This window comes from Nothobranchius furzeri, chromosome 9 (assembly GCF_043380555.1).
Source record: "Nothobranchius furzeri strain GRZ-AD chromosome 9, NfurGRZ-RIMD1, whole genome shotgun sequence".
Lineage (NCBI taxonomy): Eukaryota > Metazoa > Chordata > Actinopteri > Cyprinodontiformes > Nothobranchiidae > Nothobranchius > Nothobranchius furzeri.
The window spans coordinates 1060171-1079684 of NC_091749.1; the positions used below are offsets into that span (position 1 = coordinate 1060171).

The 19514-nt window shown below is 42.1% G+C and overlaps 1 protein-coding gene across 2 annotated transcripts in view; it reads right to left on the reverse strand.

The window, feature by feature from the left end:
* Nucleotides 1–6152: 6152 nt before the first annotated feature.
* Nucleotides 6153–19514, reverse strand: part of efl1 (elongation factor like GTPase 1) — a 98982-nt gene continuing 85620 nt past the window's right edge. For both annotated transcript variants that reach the window (XM_070554584.1, XM_070554585.1), the window contains 2 exons: nucleotides 16831–17015; nucleotides 6153–6724 (listed from right to left, as the gene is read on the reverse strand). In XM_070554584.1, coding sequence (XP_070410685.1) covers nucleotides 6536–6724; nucleotides 16831–17015 — 374 coding nt within the window. In that variant the 3' untranslated portion in view covers nucleotides 6153–6535. The remainder of the gene's footprint in view (nucleotides 6725–16830; nucleotides 17016–19514) is intronic.

Below are 19514 nucleotides of genomic sequence, written 5' to 3' on the forward strand. Positions count from 1 at the left end.
TCAAGATATGTGAATACTATGGTCTTCGTGGTAAAACCAATCAATGGCTTGAAAGTTATTTAAGCAGTAGATTTCAATATGTTAATGTTAATGATATAGATTCACAGCTTGAAAGAGTAATATGTGGTGTACCGCAAGGCTCGGTGCTCGGACCGAAATTATTCAACCTATACCTGAACGACATCTTTTCTGTATCGTCTCGGTTAAAATTTATTATGTTTGCAGATGATACAAATTTCATTTGTATGGGAAAAGATATGAGTAAATTATTACAAGAGGTTGAAAACGAATTGGATTCAATTAAAAATGGTTTGATTACAACAAGCTATCACTAAATGAAAATAAAACCAAATTTATGATATTTTCAGGGAAAAGGGACAATGACGGTGCTAAGCTGTATTTAAATGGAGTCCCAATTGAACAAGTACATGAAACTAAATTCCTAGGTGTGATTATTGATATTAAACTCAGTTGGAAACCACACATTGAATATATCAAACGGCAAGTGTCTAAATCTATTGCTATACATTATAAAACTAGTGATGTACTAAATAAAAAAGCCTTGTTTTTAATTTATAGCTCTTTAGTTATGCCTTATTTGTCTTACTGTGCAGAGGCTTGGGGAAATGCAGTAAAACATGTGTTGAGACTGTATTTAAATTACAAAAAAAGGCGATTAAAATAGTTAATAAATTGGGATACCTCGAACCAACCCATTATCTATTTATTCAAACTAAAACGCTAAAATTAGGAGATATTATTAAAGTAAAATTCTTAGAGATTCTTCATAAAGTAGTTAATGATAATATCCCAAATTGCATAAAAGTTTATTTCAAACCAAGAGATGATCATTATAATCTCAGAGGTGTATTTATGTTTGAATGTGTAAAAGCCAGAACTAATGTGAAATCAAGATGTGTTTCCGTTCTTGGTGTGAAATTGTGGAATGAGTTATATGATGATTTGAAGAAATGTACTTCTTTACTAAAGTTTAAAGCAGGTGTAAAGTGTCACATATTTACAGGGTATGAAAAGTAAGTGTAGACATTAATGAATTTTCATTGTGGTTATTTATATTGGGGAAAATAAAAGAAATGTATATTGGTTATGTATCTTAGGTGGAAAATAGGGTAGGCTAAAATAAGCTTTGCTTCTGCCTATTCCTTTTTTGGTTTAAATTCAAATTGTTAATATTGTTTTGTTTGAAAAGAAAAATTTTATGTTAATGCCATAAACCAAAATAAAGACCGAAAGAAAGAAGAAAGAAAGTGTTAAACGCCTTTAGTTTCACCATCAAGATCAAATAAAAATTAATTACTGTTATCAGTGATAACACTAATACATTTATATATATATATTAACCAGAATTATTATCGCGGGCGGCCGCCGCCAATTAATTTGCGGACCTCGCAGTAAAAACAGGTTCACTCTGTGTGGATATTTCAGCTCCTTCCCAGTCATGGACCAGGACAAACTTGGTATCGATGGATTAGCGGTAATCTCAGGAATGTGAAGCTGCCACTGTTTTTTGTATAGCATGATGACACTGGTGTTAGAGGATTGTTATTGACTTGGTTAGATATTTTAAGCCTATTTTAAATTTCTTTATATTTGATCTTGAAAACGGACAATCTTATAATTTGGCTGATAATGCAGGGATTATAAAATTTAGAGTACATTACATTCACAGAGAGAACCTGGTTTATTTCATGTCATATGTATTTAATATATCAATATATATCAGCAAAGCTTAACATCATGAACCATGACAGACACGACTGAAGAGCAGATGAAGATATCATGCCAGGCACTGATGAGAAAATATTACAAGGATCTCACAGCTGAATTGGAGAATGAGATGCTACACCTGAGAACAATATATGGTGCCACATTTCCACACATTCAGTCTCCTCTTGAGCTGCTTAATGCCATCTACAGGATGCAATTACAGAGCATTTTTGGAGAAGTTTGTATTGGACTGAGGATATTTTGCACACTACCTGTGACTGTTGCTGGGGGTGAACGGGCTTTTAGCAAACTGAAACTGGTGAAAAATTATTTGAGATCAACAATGTCCCAGGATAGACTGAACAGCCTAGCTCTTCTTTCTATTGAAAGCCAATTAGCCAAAGGATTGGACTTTAAAGATCTCATAAGTGATTTTGCTAACATGAAGACCCGTCAGTGGGCATTTACTGGAAAATAAATTCCAGGATTTTTGTTTGAACACATTGTTGGCAAATAAAAATAATTATATGTGAAGTCTGGGCATTTCACTTTTATTATGCTGGCATTTGTATTTGCTCAATATAGAGGTTAAACTAAGATCATATTTATTATCTTGTCTTATAGCATGACACAAAATGTGTAAGAGAGATATTAAGTAATTGAGCATGGGGGCCCACCTAGAAGACTTGTACCTAGGGCCCAGAATTGGGTGCTACGCCCCTGCTCCACGGACCCTCTCTCCACCAGTGAACAGAGTGACGTGAACACAGGCGCACAGTGATTTCTACCGAGTAAACGGGCTGTTTTTCTAATCAAAGTGGCCGTTAATCCCTCAAGGATTGAGACAGATCTGGAAGACGGAAGAAACGCTCAACAACCAAGTTCTAAGTTCGCTATTTGATGATGTCATCACCTGGAAGCACCATATTCACTGCATCTCGACCACTGATGTAAGTTCCCACTGACCGTAGCGAGAAAAAAAGGAAAATGAAGCCAAAATTCATCTGAAAATTCTTTTAAAAGGGATTGCTTAACGTCATCGGATTGCCCATTGAAGAGATTCTTACGTCAAGCAAACGATCTACTAAAACGTGAGTTAAAAAGAAAACTAAACTCAGAATTTGCTCCATGACCGGATGAAAATGGAATTATTAAAAGAAAATTATTTCCTTTGTAGTGAGAACGTGTTTTTCAAACTTCTCATCACTCTCATTTGTTAAACGACCCCTGTCAAGTAAGTTTATTTGAATATTTTGTGTATATGTAAATATTAGAAAAATGATATTATAAGTGCAATTTCTTTGTTTATAGCTTTTCCAACACAAGGGTAAAATTCTGCACTCACCTGAAAGCACCGCTTCTCCATTATGGACAAGTCACCTAAATAAACTGCATCTGTGAAATTGCTCAAACGTGATCTTCCTCTGGACTATTACCTCCATTCATTTCATTTTTTGGTCAGACAACTTAATGTAAGGTGTAAGTCTAGTGACATATTTCCTTGTGTAACGGGAGATTTTATTTTCATTCACCATTGCAACTTGTACGCCTGTTTTTTTTGTTATTTTATCCCATGTGTCAGGAAGGAGACCTGACTGGCGCCCAACGTCCATATTCATCTAGTCAATAAAGCAAAACCTGAAAACCGTCACAACACTTTCATAGGAAATAATGTCATCAGTATCCTCTTACAAATGTCATATTTCCCAGTTTTTGGGACAATAAAACATTTCTGATTCTCAATCAGATGTTTTTACATTTGAGGTAAAAACATCTAATTAAGAATCAGAAATGTTTTATTGTCCCAAGCTGGGAAATGTGTTTGCTGCAGCAGAAGTGTAACAAGTAAAATGGAATCAGATTGATGTATGTACAAATTTACATGAAATACACATTTACATGATTAAATATGTATAATAGGTATGCGTGTTGAAATGAGTTTTTACAGTTATTGCACATTAAACATGTTATTAAACAAATGTCCCGGTTTGTGGGACAACCAAGGATTTCTGATTCTGATTGTCTTGTTCACACAAATGTAATGTACAGCTTACCTCTGCACCCAGCTGCTGCTGTTCTCCCTGGCCAAACGTCCTCCGTTTCTTCCGCTTCCCTCGTCGAGCTGCTTGGCAACGTTAGCTCTGCCTAGCATTGGCTAGCTTCACCGTGTTGTCCATGTGTGCCCGGGATGACTCGTGAGCTCCAGTGGACAAGACTGTCGAGCTCACCCGAGCATCAACAAACAGCCTTGGCGGTAGCTCTATCGCCCTTCGGGCTTCCGAATCGACGACGCTGATTGGATGCGTTCCCATTCCTATACGTTTGATTTTCTTGGCTGCTTCACTGCTGTTTGGGCGATCTGTCGCCTCCACCGCTCGGCAGGGAGCTTCTCACCAATGATATAGATATATGATTTGTTTTTGTTACAAAACACACAATTAACTTAGAATATGTGATTATTGTTAATTTTATTTATTTTTTTTAAGTAAAAATTAAAAACACTGGGGAAAACGGGGGGGGGGGGGCAGCTTTTTTGTTGTTGTCTTTTTTTGTTTTTAAATCTAAATTGAATGTGTAGATCTTAATTGTGCAGCTTTGATTTTAATGTTGTAGCAACTGTTCTTTGTACCTGAGAGAAATTGTGAAGTCTGGGTTATGAAAGTGAATTGACTGTTTATTTAGTAAACTACAGATTTATTTATTGAAAAACCTCATCAGACACCAGTATGCAGGTCACCGATATCCTTGTATGAGTGATTGAGGGGCATGGGAGTTTGCCCAACCAATCCACGTTTTGTGGATTTGGAGAAGGCTTATGACCGTCCCCCAGGGGCACCCTGTGGGGGACGCTCCAGGAGTATGGGGTGGGTAGCTTTCTGTTAAGGGCCATTCAGTCCCTTTACCAGAGGAGCGCGAGTTTGGTCCGCATAGCCGGTAGTAAGTCGGACCTGTTCCCGGTGAGGGTTGGACTCCGCCAGGGCTGCCCTTTGTCACCGGTTCTGTTCATTACCTTTATGGACAGAATTTCTAGACGCAGCCGTGGTGTGGAGTGTGTCGGGTTTGGTGGCAGGAGAATCTCGTCTCTGCTTTTTGCGGATGATGTGGTCCTCGTAGCTTCATCCAGCTCTGACCTTCAGCTCTTGCCGGGTAGGTTCGTGGCCGAAGCGGCTGGGATGAGGATCAGCACCTCCAAATCTGAGACCATGGTTCTCGACCGGAAAAGGGTGGCTTGCCACCTCCGGGTCGGGGGAGAGGTCCTACCTCAAATGGAGGAGTTTAAGTATCTCGGGGTCTTGTTCACGAGTGAGGGTAGGAGGGATCGGGAGATCGACAGGCGGATTGGTTCGGCGTCTGCAGTGATGCGGACGCTGAGCCGATCTGTCGTGGTGAAGAGGGAGCTGAGCCAGAAAGCCAGGCTCTCGATCTACCGGTCGATCTACGTCCCAATCCTCACCTATGGTCATGAGCTTTGGGTAATGACCGAAAGAACGAGATCGCGGATACAAGCGGCCGAAATGAGTTTCCTCCGTAGGGTGGCCGGGCTCAGCCGTAGAGATAGGGTGAGGAGCTCGGGCATTCGGGAGGGACTCGGAGTAGAACCGCTGCTCCTCCGGATCAAAAGGAGCCAGTTGAGGAGGTTTGGGCATCTGGTCAGGATGCCTCCTGGACGCCTCCCTGGGGAGGTGTTTCGGGCATGTCCTGCCGGCAGGAGGCCCCGGATCGACTCAGGACACGTTGGAGAGGTTACATCTCCAATCTGGTCCGGGAACGCCTTGGGGTCCTGCCGGAGGAGCTGGTGGAGAAGGCCAGGGAGAGGACAGTCTGGAGCTCCCTAGTTGGGATGCTGCCCCCGCGACCCGGATAAGCGGAGGAAGACGACGACGACGAATGTTTTGTCTTCATGGAATGTCAACATGCGCTGAACAGATCGTTCTGGTTCTGGAAGGCCAAATAGAAGGTGGATTTTTACTGTAGATGAAAGGTCACTATGTTGATCAATATATAGGTGAAAAATGACCCTTTTGGATGTTACATGTGTCTTTGCAACACGTTCCTTTATTGTCTCATCTGCCCACAGGACAGTAGTTTGGTATACTCCAGCCTGGCTTTTTCATGATTTGTTTTCAACAACGGTGTCCTCCTTGATCATCTTCCACTTTGGCTCAAAAAAATCACAGATGGTGCCGATTTTTCTTTCATTGGGTACATTTCATAGAATTTGTATTTATTATTAATTTTGTCAGATTCATTATTTCTGTGACCATTGTGGGTTTTTCTTTGATTGACCGAAGGGCGCCAACGATTTTGTCTGTATTGTCGTTCTAAAAACAGAAACATCAGCAGCAGTGAAGTGAAGCTCTCCTGATTATTTCTGAAGGTACTGCCAGCAGAAATGTCCTCTAACCAGAAGTAAACATCAAGTCCAAGGTGGTGAAACATTTTAATACCATCAGCTTCACTTTGTTTCACATCAAACTGTAAAAATTGCTCGGACAAGCTGTTGTTAGCTAGATGCACCTCCAGAACAGACACACCCCTGGGAACCTCCTGATAGTCCTTCAGCAACTCAATGATGCTGTTCTACTAACACAGTACTCTGTGAGCTTAGGCTGGTTAGCCTGTTGAATCACTCAGAATCTTGTTAAACATTTTCCTGATCACTCACTTCAGAAGGTCAGCTGTGGCTAGCAGCACTTCTAGCATCCTGGTTGGCTGCACGGCCACTGTTGTAAGAACTGATCCTTTAACAGCAACACAGTGAGGAGAGTCAGGATGAAGTTTAAAGTGAATGAAAAACTCAAGCAGACTACTTGTTCTTGCTGAGTGTCCTCTGCTTCTCTGCATGCTCTACAATCTTTTCCTCCACATAGAGACCTTTCCGCCGGCGGACAGCATTCATGTATTTCAGGGCCTGATTATCAGAATCTGCTTTCTCTCCAAAGTGCAGGTATTCTTCTTCTGTGGTGGGAACCCAGTATGGATCACTGCTAATCACCTGAAACATACAGGAGGGAGGGGGAAGAAGAAGTCAGTGTTAAACAGGTCAACACTAAAAACAAAGCTTTAACAACATCTGTGATCAGGGAGAACAATCTCAGTGTTTTCTTTTTCCACAAACAAAAAATGCAACAACCCCCTCACAGTAAGCTTGCATTAGCCTCACTTCAGCCAACCTTTTCAAATGAAAAATGCACCACTCCTCCCCATCCAGGAAGTGTTGAATCCGGAACCCTCCAGGGGTCTCATTTATCAAACATGGCGTAGAATCCTTACTAAAACCGTACTTAAGCTCAGCAAAAAATATGTACTTCACCGAGCAGGTGTGTGATCTATCAAACATGGAGGACGCACAGCTGCACGCAATCTCCGCTTCATAAATAGGAGACTATCTAGAAAGGTTCTCAGCTGCATTTTAGCCACATCCCGCCCTCACCACGCCCACTTACTGCCATAAACTGTCAATGCAAAGTGCCTTGTGGACCTCATGCTTATACATAAGCCGGCTGTTGCAGCGCTCCGCCAATGACATGGCGACCGTAGATCAAGGCAGGTCAAGGAAGCGCTATTTCACAAGCAGAAGTTGAGGTACCTGTGGGTGAGGTGGAGAAATGAAAGGAAGTGCTTTTGCAAAACAAATTAGAGAAAATCCACGGAGTGGCACAGCGTTGCTGAAGCCGTCAATGCTGACTTCTTCAGACAGATCTGTGGTGGGTTTAAAAACAATGGTCCAATCAGGATTCGATCCCCAGACTCCCGGGTGAACGTCACGCACGCTAACCAGTCACCCAAACAGAGATCTCCTTTGTCCAACTAGCCAGGGCGCATGATCAGTCAGGTCACAGTGACAGGACACACACCGTCACAGACGCATGATGTTCTGTCTCAAGCTGTCCCCCTGCTGATATTCTGCATTCAGTATTCTGGCTTCAGGCTGTGTGTGTGTGTGTGCGCGCGCCTGTGCGTGTGTGGATGTGGGGGGTCTTGTTCTGTATGAAAACGAAGCGGTACAAGTGATAATGCTGCAGGATTTCATAACTGTATCTTCTCAGCAGCAGCACTGCAGGTGCTCTCCATGTCCAACATGTGTGTAAGCCAGGTCCTTAGTCAACTTAAAGTTGTGCACATTTTTCCGCTAAGTTTTCTTTCATAAATCCCAAAGTTTGCATGGAAAGTTGCTTACGTTTTGTGCGTAAGCAAGCTTGATAAATGAGGCCACTGGACTGTAAACCATAACAAGCAGTGTTTTTATTACCACATCTACCAGTCAAAATCCATCCATTTGTTCACCTTTGTGCTGCACTTCTGCACTGTTTTGTTTTGTTCACACACAGTTCTCAGGAACACAGAAATCTACGAGCAGTTTCCAGTGACATCATGATGGCTGCAGACAACGGGGAGTTCACAGTGTTAGTACTGTTAGATCTTTCTGCAGCTTCTGACATGGTTGACCACAGCACCTTCATGAACAGACTTGGTGACTTGGTGGGGATGTCTGGAACTGGTCTAGACCGGTTTAGATCGAACCTTTCTAACAGAAGTTACAGTGTCTGTAAAAACCACATCATGTCAGATTCTACCCATCTGTTCTGGACCGCACCTGCTGAAGTCAGTCCTCCCATAGAGTCAAACCATGTTTGTGTCCATTAATATTTACTAAGAAATTACCATGTAACCATGGAAACACTACTTGGTATATGTGCAAATGTTAAATAAACATGTCAGATGTTTTACTGGAAGTTTGGGTTCTTTATAGTTGTCGTGTTTTCACGTTTCTGAAACGAGATCATCGGGTTGAAACAACTGAACAAGCCAGACCATTTATTTGTTCATATGGATTATATTCAAGTTTCTAAACCATGACTTGTTGAAGTTGTTCATTAAAAACAATAATTTCAATATAATAAACAAGCTGTTAAAAGCTCCAGTCCAACCCCCCCATCATCCCAGGTCCTCACGTTTCACTCTCATCTGAGGAGCTTTGTCAATCCTAGCAGGAATATGGAAGTCAAGCTAATAACTGCAGCTGTCTGTTGTTATTTAACCAGCAGACATGTGGTGTAGTCTACTGCATCCACTTCCTGTTATTTAACCAGCAGATATGTGGTGTAGTCTACTGCATCCACTTCCTGTTATTTAACCAGCAGACATGTGGTGTAGTCTACTGCATCCACTTCCTGTTATTTAACCAGCAGACATGTGGTGTAGTCTACTGCATCCACTTCCTGTTATTTAACCAGCAGATATGTGGTGTAGTCTACTGCATCCACTTCCTGTTATTTAACGAGCAGATATGTGGTGTAGTCTACTGCATCCACTTCCTGTTATTTAACCAGCAGATATGTGGTGTAGTCTACTGCATCCACTTCCTGTTATTTAACCAGCAGACATGTGGTGTAGTCTACCGCATCCACTTCCTGTTATTTAACCAGCAGACATGTGGTGTAGTCTACCGCATCCATTTCCTGTTATTTAACCAGCAGACATGTGGTGTAGTCTACTGCATCCACTTCCTGTTATTTAACCAGCAGATATGTGGTGTAGTCTACTGCATCCACTTCCTGTTATTTAACGAGCAGATATGTGGTGTAGTCTACTGCATCCACTTCCTGTTATTTAACCAGCAGATATGTGGTGTAGTCTACTGCATCCACTTCCTGTTATTTAACCAGCAGATATGTGGTGTAGTCTACCGCATCCACTTCCTGTTATTTAACCAGCAGACATGTGGTGTAGTCTACCGCATCCACTTCCTGTTATTTAACCAGCAGACATGTGGTGTAGTCTACCGCATCCACTTCCTGTTATTTAACCAGCAGACATGTGGTGTAGTCTACCGCATCCATTTCCTGTTATTTAACCAGCAGACATGTGGTGTAGTCTACTGCATCCACTTCCTGTTATTTAACCAGCAGATATGTGGTGTAGTCTACTGCATCGACTTCCTGTTATTTAACCAGCAGACATGTGGTGTAGTCTACTGCATCCACTTCCTGTTATTTAACCAGCAGATATGTGGTGTAGTCTACTGCATCCACTTCCTGTTATTTAACCAGCAGATATGTGGTGTAGTCTACTGCATCCACTTCCTGTTATTTAACCAGCAGATATGTGGTGTAGTCTACTGCATCCACTTCCTGTTATTTAACCAGCAGACATGTGGTGTAGTCTACTGCATCCACTTCCTGTTATTTAACCAGCAGACATGTGGTGTAGTCTACTGCATCCACTTCCTGTTATTTAACCAGCAGACATGTGGTGTAGTCTACTGCATCCACTTCCTGTTATTTAACCAGCAGACATGTGGTGTAGTCTACTGCATCCACTTCCTGTTATTTAACCAGCGGACATGTGGTGTAGTCTACTGCATCCACTTCCTGTTATTTAACCAGCGGACATGTGGTGTAGTCTACTGCATCCACTTCCTGTTATTTAACCAGCAGACATGTGGTGTAGTCTACTGCATCCACTTCCTGTTATTTAACCAGCAGACATGTGGTGTAGTCTACTGCATCCACTTCCTGTTATTTAACCAGCAGACATGTGGTGTAGTCTACTGCATCCACTTCCTGTTATTTAACCAGCAGACATGTGGTGTAGTCTACTGCATCCACTTCCTGTTATTTAACCAGCAGACATGTGGTGTAGTCTACTGCATCCACTTCCTGTTATTTAACCAGCAGACATGTGGTGTAGTCTACTGCATCCACTTCCTGTTATTTAACCAGCAGACATGTGGTGTAGTCTACTGCATCCACTTCCTGTTATTTAACCAGCAGACATGTGGTGTAGTCTACTGCATCCACTTCCTGTTATTTAACCAGCAGACATGTGGTGTAGTCTACTGCATCCATTTCCTGTTATTTAACCAGCAGATATGTGGTGTAGTCTACTGCATCCACTTCCTGTTATTTAACCAGCAGATATGTGGTGTAGTCTACTGCATCCACTTCCTGTTATTTAACCAGCAGATATGTGGTGTAGTCTACTGCATCCACTTCCTGTTATTTAACCAGCAGATATGTGGTGTAGTCTACTGCATCCATTTCCTGTTATTCAACCAGCAGACATGTGGTGTAGTCTACTGCATCCACTTCCTGTTATTTAACCAGCAGACATGTGGTGTAGTCTACTGCATCCATTTCCTGTTATTTAACCAGCAGATATGTGGTGTAGTCTACTGCATCCATTTCCTGTTATTTAACCAGCAGATATGTGGTGTAGTCTACTGCATCTACTTCCTGTTATTTAACCAGCAGATATGTGGTGTAGTCTACTGCATCCACTTCCTGTTATTTAACCAGCAGACATGTGGTGTAGTCTACTGCATCCACTTCCTGTTATTTAACCAGCAGACATGTGGTGTAGTCTACTGCATCCACTTCCTGTTATTTAACCAGCAGACATGTGGTGTAGTCTACTGCATCCATTTCCTGTTATTTAACCAGCAGATATGTGGTGTAGTCTACTGCATCCACTTCCTGTTATTTAACCAGCAGATATGTGGTGTAGTCTACTGCATCCACTTCCTGTTATTTAACCAGCAGATATGTGGTGTAGTCTACTGCATCCACTTCCTGTTATTTAACCAGCAGACATGTGGTGTAGTCTACTGCATCCACTTCCTGTTATTTAACCAGCAGATATGTGGTGTAGTCTACTGCATCCACTTCCTGTTATTTAACCAGCAGACATGTGGTGTAGTCTACTGCATCCACTTCCTGTTATTTAACCAGCAGACATGTGGTGTAGTCTACTGCATCCACTTCCTGTTATTTAACCAGCAGATATGTGGTGTAGTCTACTGCATCCACTTCCTGTTATTTAACCAGCAGACATGTGGTGTAGTCTACTGCATCCACTTCCTGTTATTTAACCAGCAGATATGTGGTGTAGTCTACTGCATCCACTTCCTGTTATTTAACCAGCAGACATGTGGTGTAGTCTACTGCATCCACTTCCTGTTATTTAACCAGCAGATATGTGGTGTAGTCTACTGCATCCACTTCCTGTTATTTAACCAGCAGACATGTGGTGTAGTCTACTGCATCCACTTCCTGTTATTTAACCAGCAGACATGTGGTGTAGTCTACTGCATCCACTTCCTGTTATTTAACCAGCAGACATGTGGTGTAGTCTACTGCATCCACTTCCTGTTATTTAACCAGCAGACATGTGGTGTAGTCTACTGCATCCACTTCCTGTTATTTAACCAGCAGATATGTGGTGTAGTCTACTGCATCCACTTCCTGTTATTTAACCAGCAGATATGTGGTGTAGTCTACTGCATCCACTTCCTGTTATTTAACCAGCAGACATGTGGTGTAGTCTACTGCATCCACTTCCTGTTGAGCCCCATTCCCACCTGTACCGGGTCGGCCCGGGCCGGGTAGCCCCAGTCGGCCCCAGCCTGGCCCGGTTGAGTCCACACATCCTTGTCTTAAGCCCATGTGGGCTGATTCTACCCACCAATCAGAGGCTTGCTCTAATGGAAGGTGTGAATGGGCTGATTCTACCCACCAATCAGAGGCTTGCTCTAATGGAAGGTGTGAATTTGCTGTCAGCAGTGGGCGTGTTGGCCCTGGTCGGCCTGAAGCAGTACCCCTCGGGAAGAGGGCCGAGAATGAGCCTTGGTTGGCCCGGGAAAATTCCAGGCCACCCAGATATGTAAACAACCTACGCTACCCGGCCCGGGCCGACCCGGTACAGGTGGGAATGGGGCTTTATTTAACCAGCAGACATGTGGTGTAGTCTACTGCATCCACTTCCTGTTATTTAACCAGCAGACATGTGGTGTAGTCTACTGCATCCACTTCCTGTTATTTAACCAGCAGATATGTGGTGTAGTCTACTGCATCCATTTCCTGTTATTTAACCAGGAGACATGTGGTGTAGTCTACTGCATCCACTTCCTGTTATTTAACCAGCAGATATGTGGTGTAGTCTACTGCATCCACTTCCTGTTATTTAACCAGCAGACATGTGGTGTAGTCTACTGCATCCACTTCCTGTTATTTAACCAGCAGACATGTGGTGTAGTCTACTGCATCCACTTCCTGTTATTTAACCAGCAGACATGTGGTGTAGTCTACTGCATCCACTTCCTGTTATTTAACCAGCAGACATGTGGTGTAGTCTACTGCATCCACTTCCTGTTATTTAACCAGCAGACATGTGGTGTAGTCTACTGCATCCACTTCCTGTTATTTAACCAGCAGATATGTGGTGTAGTCTACTGCATCCACTTCCTGTTATTTAACCAGCAGATATGTGGTGTAGTCTACTGCATCCACTTCCTGTTATTTAACCAGCAGACATGTGGTGTAGTCTACTGCATCCACTTCCTGTTATTTAACCAGCAGACATGTGGTGTAGTCTACTGCATCCACTTCCAGTTATTTAACCAGCAGACATGTGGTGTAGTCTACTGCATCCACTTCCTGTTATTTAACCAGCAGATATGTGGTGTAGTCTACTGCATCCACTTCCTGTTATTTAACCAGCAGACATGTGGTGTAGTCTACTGCATCCACTTCCTGTTATTTAACCAGCAGACATGTGGTGTAGTCTACTGCATCCACTTCCTGTTATTTAACCAGCAGACATGTGGTGTAGTCTACTGCATCCACTTCCTGTTATTTAACCAGGAGACATGTGGTGTAGTCTACTGCATCCACTTCCTGTTATTTAACCAGCAGACATGTGGTGTAGTCTACTGCATCCATTTCCTGTTATTTAACCAGCAGACATGTGGTGTAGTCTACTGCATCCACTTCCTGTTATTTAACCAGCAGATATGTGGTGTAGTCTACTGCATCCACTTCCTGTTATTTAACCAGCAGACATGTGGTGTAGTCTACTGCATCCACTTCCTGTTATTTAACCAGCAGACATGTGGTGTAGTCTACTGCATCCACTTTCTGTTATTTAACCAGCAGACATGTGGTGTAGTCTACTGCATCCACTTCCTGTTATTTAACCAGCAGACATGTGGTGTAGTCTACTGCATCCATTTCCTGTTATTTAACCAGGAGACATGTGGTGTAGTCTACTGCATCCACTTCCTGTTATTTAACCAGCAGATATGTGGTGTAGTCTACTGCATCCACTTCCTGTTATTTAACCAGCAGACATGTGGTGTAGTCTACTGCATCCACTTCCTGTTATTTAACCAGCAGACATGTGGTGTAGTCTACTGCATCCACTTCCTGTTATTTAACCAGCAGATATGTGGTGTAGTCTACTGCATCCACTTCCTGTTATTTAACCAGCAGACATGTGGTGTAGTCTACTGCATCCACTTCCTGTTATTTAACCAGCAGACATGTGGTGTAGTCTACTGCATCCACTTCCTGTTATTTAACCAGCAGACATGTGGTGTAGTCTACTGCATCCACTTCCTGTTATTTAACCAGCAGATATGTGGTGTAGTCTACTGCATCCATTTCCTGTTATTTAACCAGGAGACATGTGGTGTAGTCTACTGCATCCACTTCCTGTTATTTAACCAGCAGATATGTGGTGTAGTCTACTGCATCCACTTCCTGTTATTTAACCAGCAGATATGTGGTGTAGTCTACTGCATCCACTTCCTGTTATTTAACCAGCAGACATGTGGTGTAGTCTACTGCATCCACTTCCTGTTATTTAACCAGCAGACATGTGGTGTAGTCTACTGCATCCACTTCCTGTTATTTAACCAGCAGACATGTGGTGTAGTCTACTGCATCCACTTCCTGTTATTTAACCAGCAGACATGTGGTGTAGTCTACTGCATCCACTTCCTGTTATTTAACCAGCAGATATGTGGTGTAGTCTACTGCATCCACTTCCTGTTATTTAACCAGCAGACATGTGGTGTAGTCTACTGCATCCACTTCCTGTTATTTAACCAGCAGACATGTGGTGTAGTCTACTGCATCCACTTCCTGTTATTTAACCAGCAGACATGTGGTGTAGTCTACTGCATCCACTTCCTGTTATTTAACCAGCAGACATGTGGTGTAGTCTACTGCATCCACTTCCTGTTATTTAACCAGCAGATATGTGGTGTAGTCTACTGCATCCATTTCCTGTTATTTAACCAGCAGACATGTGGTGTAGTCTACTGCATCCACTTCCTGTTATTTAACCAGCAGATATGTGGTGTAGTCTACTGCATCCACTTCCTGTTATTTAACCAGCAGACATGTGGTGTAGTCTACTGCATCCACTTCCTGTTATTTAACCAGCAGAAACCACTCTGAGTGCCACTCCTCTACATCCCCAGATGAGCCTGTAGCCTCTACTGAGAGGGAGTCGTGTTGATCAGCTGCAGGAAGGTGCGACCTAGACTGAAGCTGTTTAGGAATGAAACCCAAAGCTGCATTATAGGTACTGGAAAGGTGAAATCTAAGCCCCGCCCCTATTTTAAAGTGGGTTTTTCACGTTTGACATAGAAAGCTTCTTTTACTCCTCTCTCACACCGTCTGTCTTCTCTGTCCAGAATGTGTGTAAATATTAAATAAAGGTTTATTAATAAATAAATATTAAATAAACCTTAATGTAATATAAAAATATTACATTAAGGTTTATTAATACAAACATTAAATAAAGGTTCATTAATGAATAAATATCAAACAAACTCTGAAACCTCACAGGGACATTGAAGGTGAGCCTAGGGTTGTCACGGTAACCGGTATGGCGGGAAACCCCGGTAAAAAAGTTGACAATAAAAATAACCGTCCAGTTTTTAAAAAACTATATTATCTCGGTGGGTTTACCGTGGCCGCGGTTTAGGCGCGGTGACCCTTACCAGCCACCGTCGCTTCAGCTGAAGTTCCCGCGGCGCGCACACGCACTTTTTAGTTTGCAACGGCACCAAAACTTTGAAGCTGAAATAACGGCCGAAGGAGGAGACGGCAGCGCCCAGGACATCCATCAGCCCTCAAAGAAGACTAAATCGGAAGTATGGGCATATTTTAGATTTCTGAAAAATGCTGAGGGACAGTTAATAGAAGACGGCTATCCCGTCTGCAGAACGTGCAGGAAACAAGTGTCTGCAGAAGGCAGCAACACTTCGAATCTAACGGCACATCTGTGTGACGATCACCCACGTCTCTACAGCCAGTGCAAGGTAAGTTAGCATTAGCATTTTAGCTTAAATGCATGACGTGAGGACTTCTGGTTGAGGGAGAATGCAACGAGTCACTATATCCTGCAGCCGCAGCGTCCTCTGCCAGCATTTAAACCGTGTCACGGACACCCTGTTGCTGGATGAAGCATCTTATTTGTTGATGATGAAGAGAAATATGCAATTAGTTCCTTGTCATTGATTTGTTTACTTATTCAATGCCATTTATACTTGAACGTTTGGATTTGATTACATAGTGTAGTAGTTATTTTAGTAATTTGTTTAAAGTGGCTATTTATTTTAAATACATATTTTTTAAGGTTGACTTGTACAGCACTCAAGTCAAGTGTGGACTGGAGTTTTAGATTTTCATTTTGATAATGAAGAAAACAAGTATATGAGAAAACAAGTGGTGTTTCTTTGATTTGTTTACATATTGTTTATGTTTTGAATGTTTGGATTTGTATCATTTAAACCTGCACTGACTACTGTAACACGTTCCAGAAAAAGAAGCTGTTTGTTCCTTTACTTGTGAAAAGTTGCACTTTTGCTGAGGCTTTGTGTTATTTTAGGTTTAATAAACATGTTAAACCTTTTCAGAACTATTTCAGTTTGTGTAGAACAGGACTATCAATGCTTTCTGAACATATGCAACACCGTTTAAAAAATACCGCGATAATACCGAAAACCGCGATAATTTTGGTCACAATAACCGTGAGGTTACATTTTCATACCGTGACAACCCTACAGCTGACCCAGTCATTTATACAGTAATTCATATTAACTTCCCATCAGGTGTGATTCCACCAACGCTGAGATAAAACCTCAAACAGCCCAATAAAGAAATGAAAGTTGTCTAAAATGGACCAACCTGCAAGATTCACTTCAGACAGACTGCATTTACTGACTGTCTATGAGATGGCAGGGGTTAACAAGAGGTCATGTTCATGCAGAGAACTCCCCAACATCAGAATAAAAACAGTTTTGCTTACCTCCCAGTGGCTGAAGAGCAGCTGAGGACTGGCCAGTCCACTGGTCCTCTTACGTATCTCATCTGCAAAGCCAAAGCTCTCTGCAATAGGCAGCACTGCTTTGATGAGGAACATGTCTGTCCCTTCCTTCATCTCCTCATGGAGGACTCGACCCTCCCGCTTCCCAAGGACGCCATAAACCCGACCTGAAGAAGAGACAAGCAGGACACACAGACATCAGCACCCACCACCACAATACCTGATCACATTCCTCAAACTAAAAGATAATTTTCTAGTTTTTCTCGCACTCCTTTCTATGTTCTATTGTTCGTGTGTTGAGTTGGCGTCCGGTTTCTCCTATGTATGTTTTACTGCAGAGTTTGCATGGGATTTCGTAAACGACTCCACATTTTTGTCCAGCTGATATTTTGTCTTTTGGGTGCACTGGTCTGTTTCTAACTGTTGTGTATGGTTTTGTTGGTGTGTTTATGTTGTGTTTGTTCATTGTTGCTCTTATTTTTTCTGTTATGCCTCTGATGTATGGTAGGGTCATCACTGGTTTTGGTTCTTGTCTTTCTGTTGTTGTTTGTTGTTTTCCTTTGTTTATTGCCCATGTCGGGTATCTGCAGGTCTTTAAAGCGTGTTGTATGTGTTTGTCCTCTTGTTTACGGTCTCTCTCTTCTGTTATTATGTTTGCTCGGTGATATAATGTTCTGATTACTGACATGTTGTGTATGGTGGGGTGTTCTGATGTCCATAATAGATATTGGTCTGTGTGTGTTGGTTTCCTGTATGTGTTTATGTTTAGGGTCCCGTCGGTCTGCCTGGTGATTTTCATGTCCATAAATGCTATGCTGCCTTCTGTTTCTAACTCATAAGTGAACTTTATGCTGCCCGTGTCGTCCATGTTATTCAAGTGTTGTGTTAGTGTTTCTGTTTGACCTTTTGGTATGATTTCCAGTATGTCGTCTACGTAGCGTTTCCATAGTTTTATTTTGCAGTTTGGGGGGGGGGTGGCTATGGCTTTTTGTTCCAGGTCTTCCATGAAAAACTGGCACAGGGTGGCTGATAACGGGTTACCCATGGCGAAGCCTTCCAGTTGTTTGTATATTGTGTTGTCGTACGTGAAGTAAGTGGAGTTAGCTACCAGTGCTATCAGTTGTGCTATGTCATCTGCTGTGAGGTTTGTCCTTTTGTGTAAAGTCTTGTCCTGTCTGATTCTGTTAACTACTATGTCTATGGTTTGTTGGGTTGGTGTTTTTGTGAACAGAAATGTGACGTCATGTGAGATGAGTATGTCGTTGTCTTCTATTGTAATTTCCTTTAGTTCTCTGCTGCCCGCGGATAAACGGAGTAGGAAGTGACGCCACCGTCAGCGTGAGCTCTGAAGATGTTTGCAGACGCAAACAAAACTGTCAGCGAGCTAAAGAGAAACCTTATGTGTTTAAAAAAATGGAATTAGAAGACAAACACAGCAAGTACGTACAAAAGATCCTTTACTCAGTTCTTTTTTAACAGGAAAACGTTGTACGACCTTTATGCTAACGTTTGGACCACTACCGTGGTCTGTTTCAGCGCTAGCCGCTGTTGGCAGCATCACTTCCCTCTCCTTTTTTAGCTCTGAAGAAGGCTGCGTAGTGGGATGTACACAATGTAGCTGACATTTTAGCCAATTCTTCCTTGCAGATCTTCTCTAGAGCTGTGATGTTTTGGTGCTGTTGATGGGAAAAACAGACTTTCGACTCCCTCCACAGATTTTCTACAGAGTTGAGGTCTGGAGAATGGCTAGGCTACTCCAGGGGCTGAATTTATTAACCACACTTATGCACAGATCTGTTTGTATTTCAAGCGTAGGAACAAACTTACACATTGTGTGGTATTCATCATTTTGTACTTGTGGGTGGAAATGTTCTTTAGGAAATCCTCAGACCGTGCGTACCAACATCTACTGAAGAACGAGGTAAGTGTAACACCAAAGGTCTCAGTCGTCCACATGTTCCTCATCCATACATTTATTTACTCGTTAAATAATTATTTAGTTGAAAAAACAGCTGTGTCACACGATTGGTGCAAAAACACCCGACAGGATACTGACACTGTAGAATGGATGTCATGTTTTTTGTTACTCTTTCCATTTTTATGATGTTTGTAATCATTTAAAATGAATTATTATTAGAAATTTAATTAATTGTTAAAAAAAATTGTCCTTGTGAAGCACCTCTTCGTTTTATTATTATTATTGTTATTATTATTATTAAGGATTTGTCAGAGCGTGCTCTCTGGAGAAAACACGTCTTCTGTGAGTGCACTGAAAGGTGATCCTGGATCCCGTTGTGGTCTTCTCCTTGTTTATGGACCTTGAGCCACCAGAGGAGACATCTGCACCTCCTGCCACTAACTGCTGCACCTGCTTGTTCAGGTGAGGGACTTCTGCTCATATTAGCAGCAGCATCCATTCCACATGTGGTGTGTGTCTGATTAATAACAAGATTTTTATCAGTAACTTAACTCTCATTTATTCATGTGCTGCAGTCCCACATTAGATATTTACATGCATGTTATAGTTAATCTACAGTGGGGCAAAAAGGTATTTAGTCAGCCACCGATTGTGCAAGTTCTCCTACTTAAAATGATGACAGAGGTCAGTAATTTACATCACAGGTACACTTCAACTGTGAGAGACAGAATGTGAAAAAAAATCCATG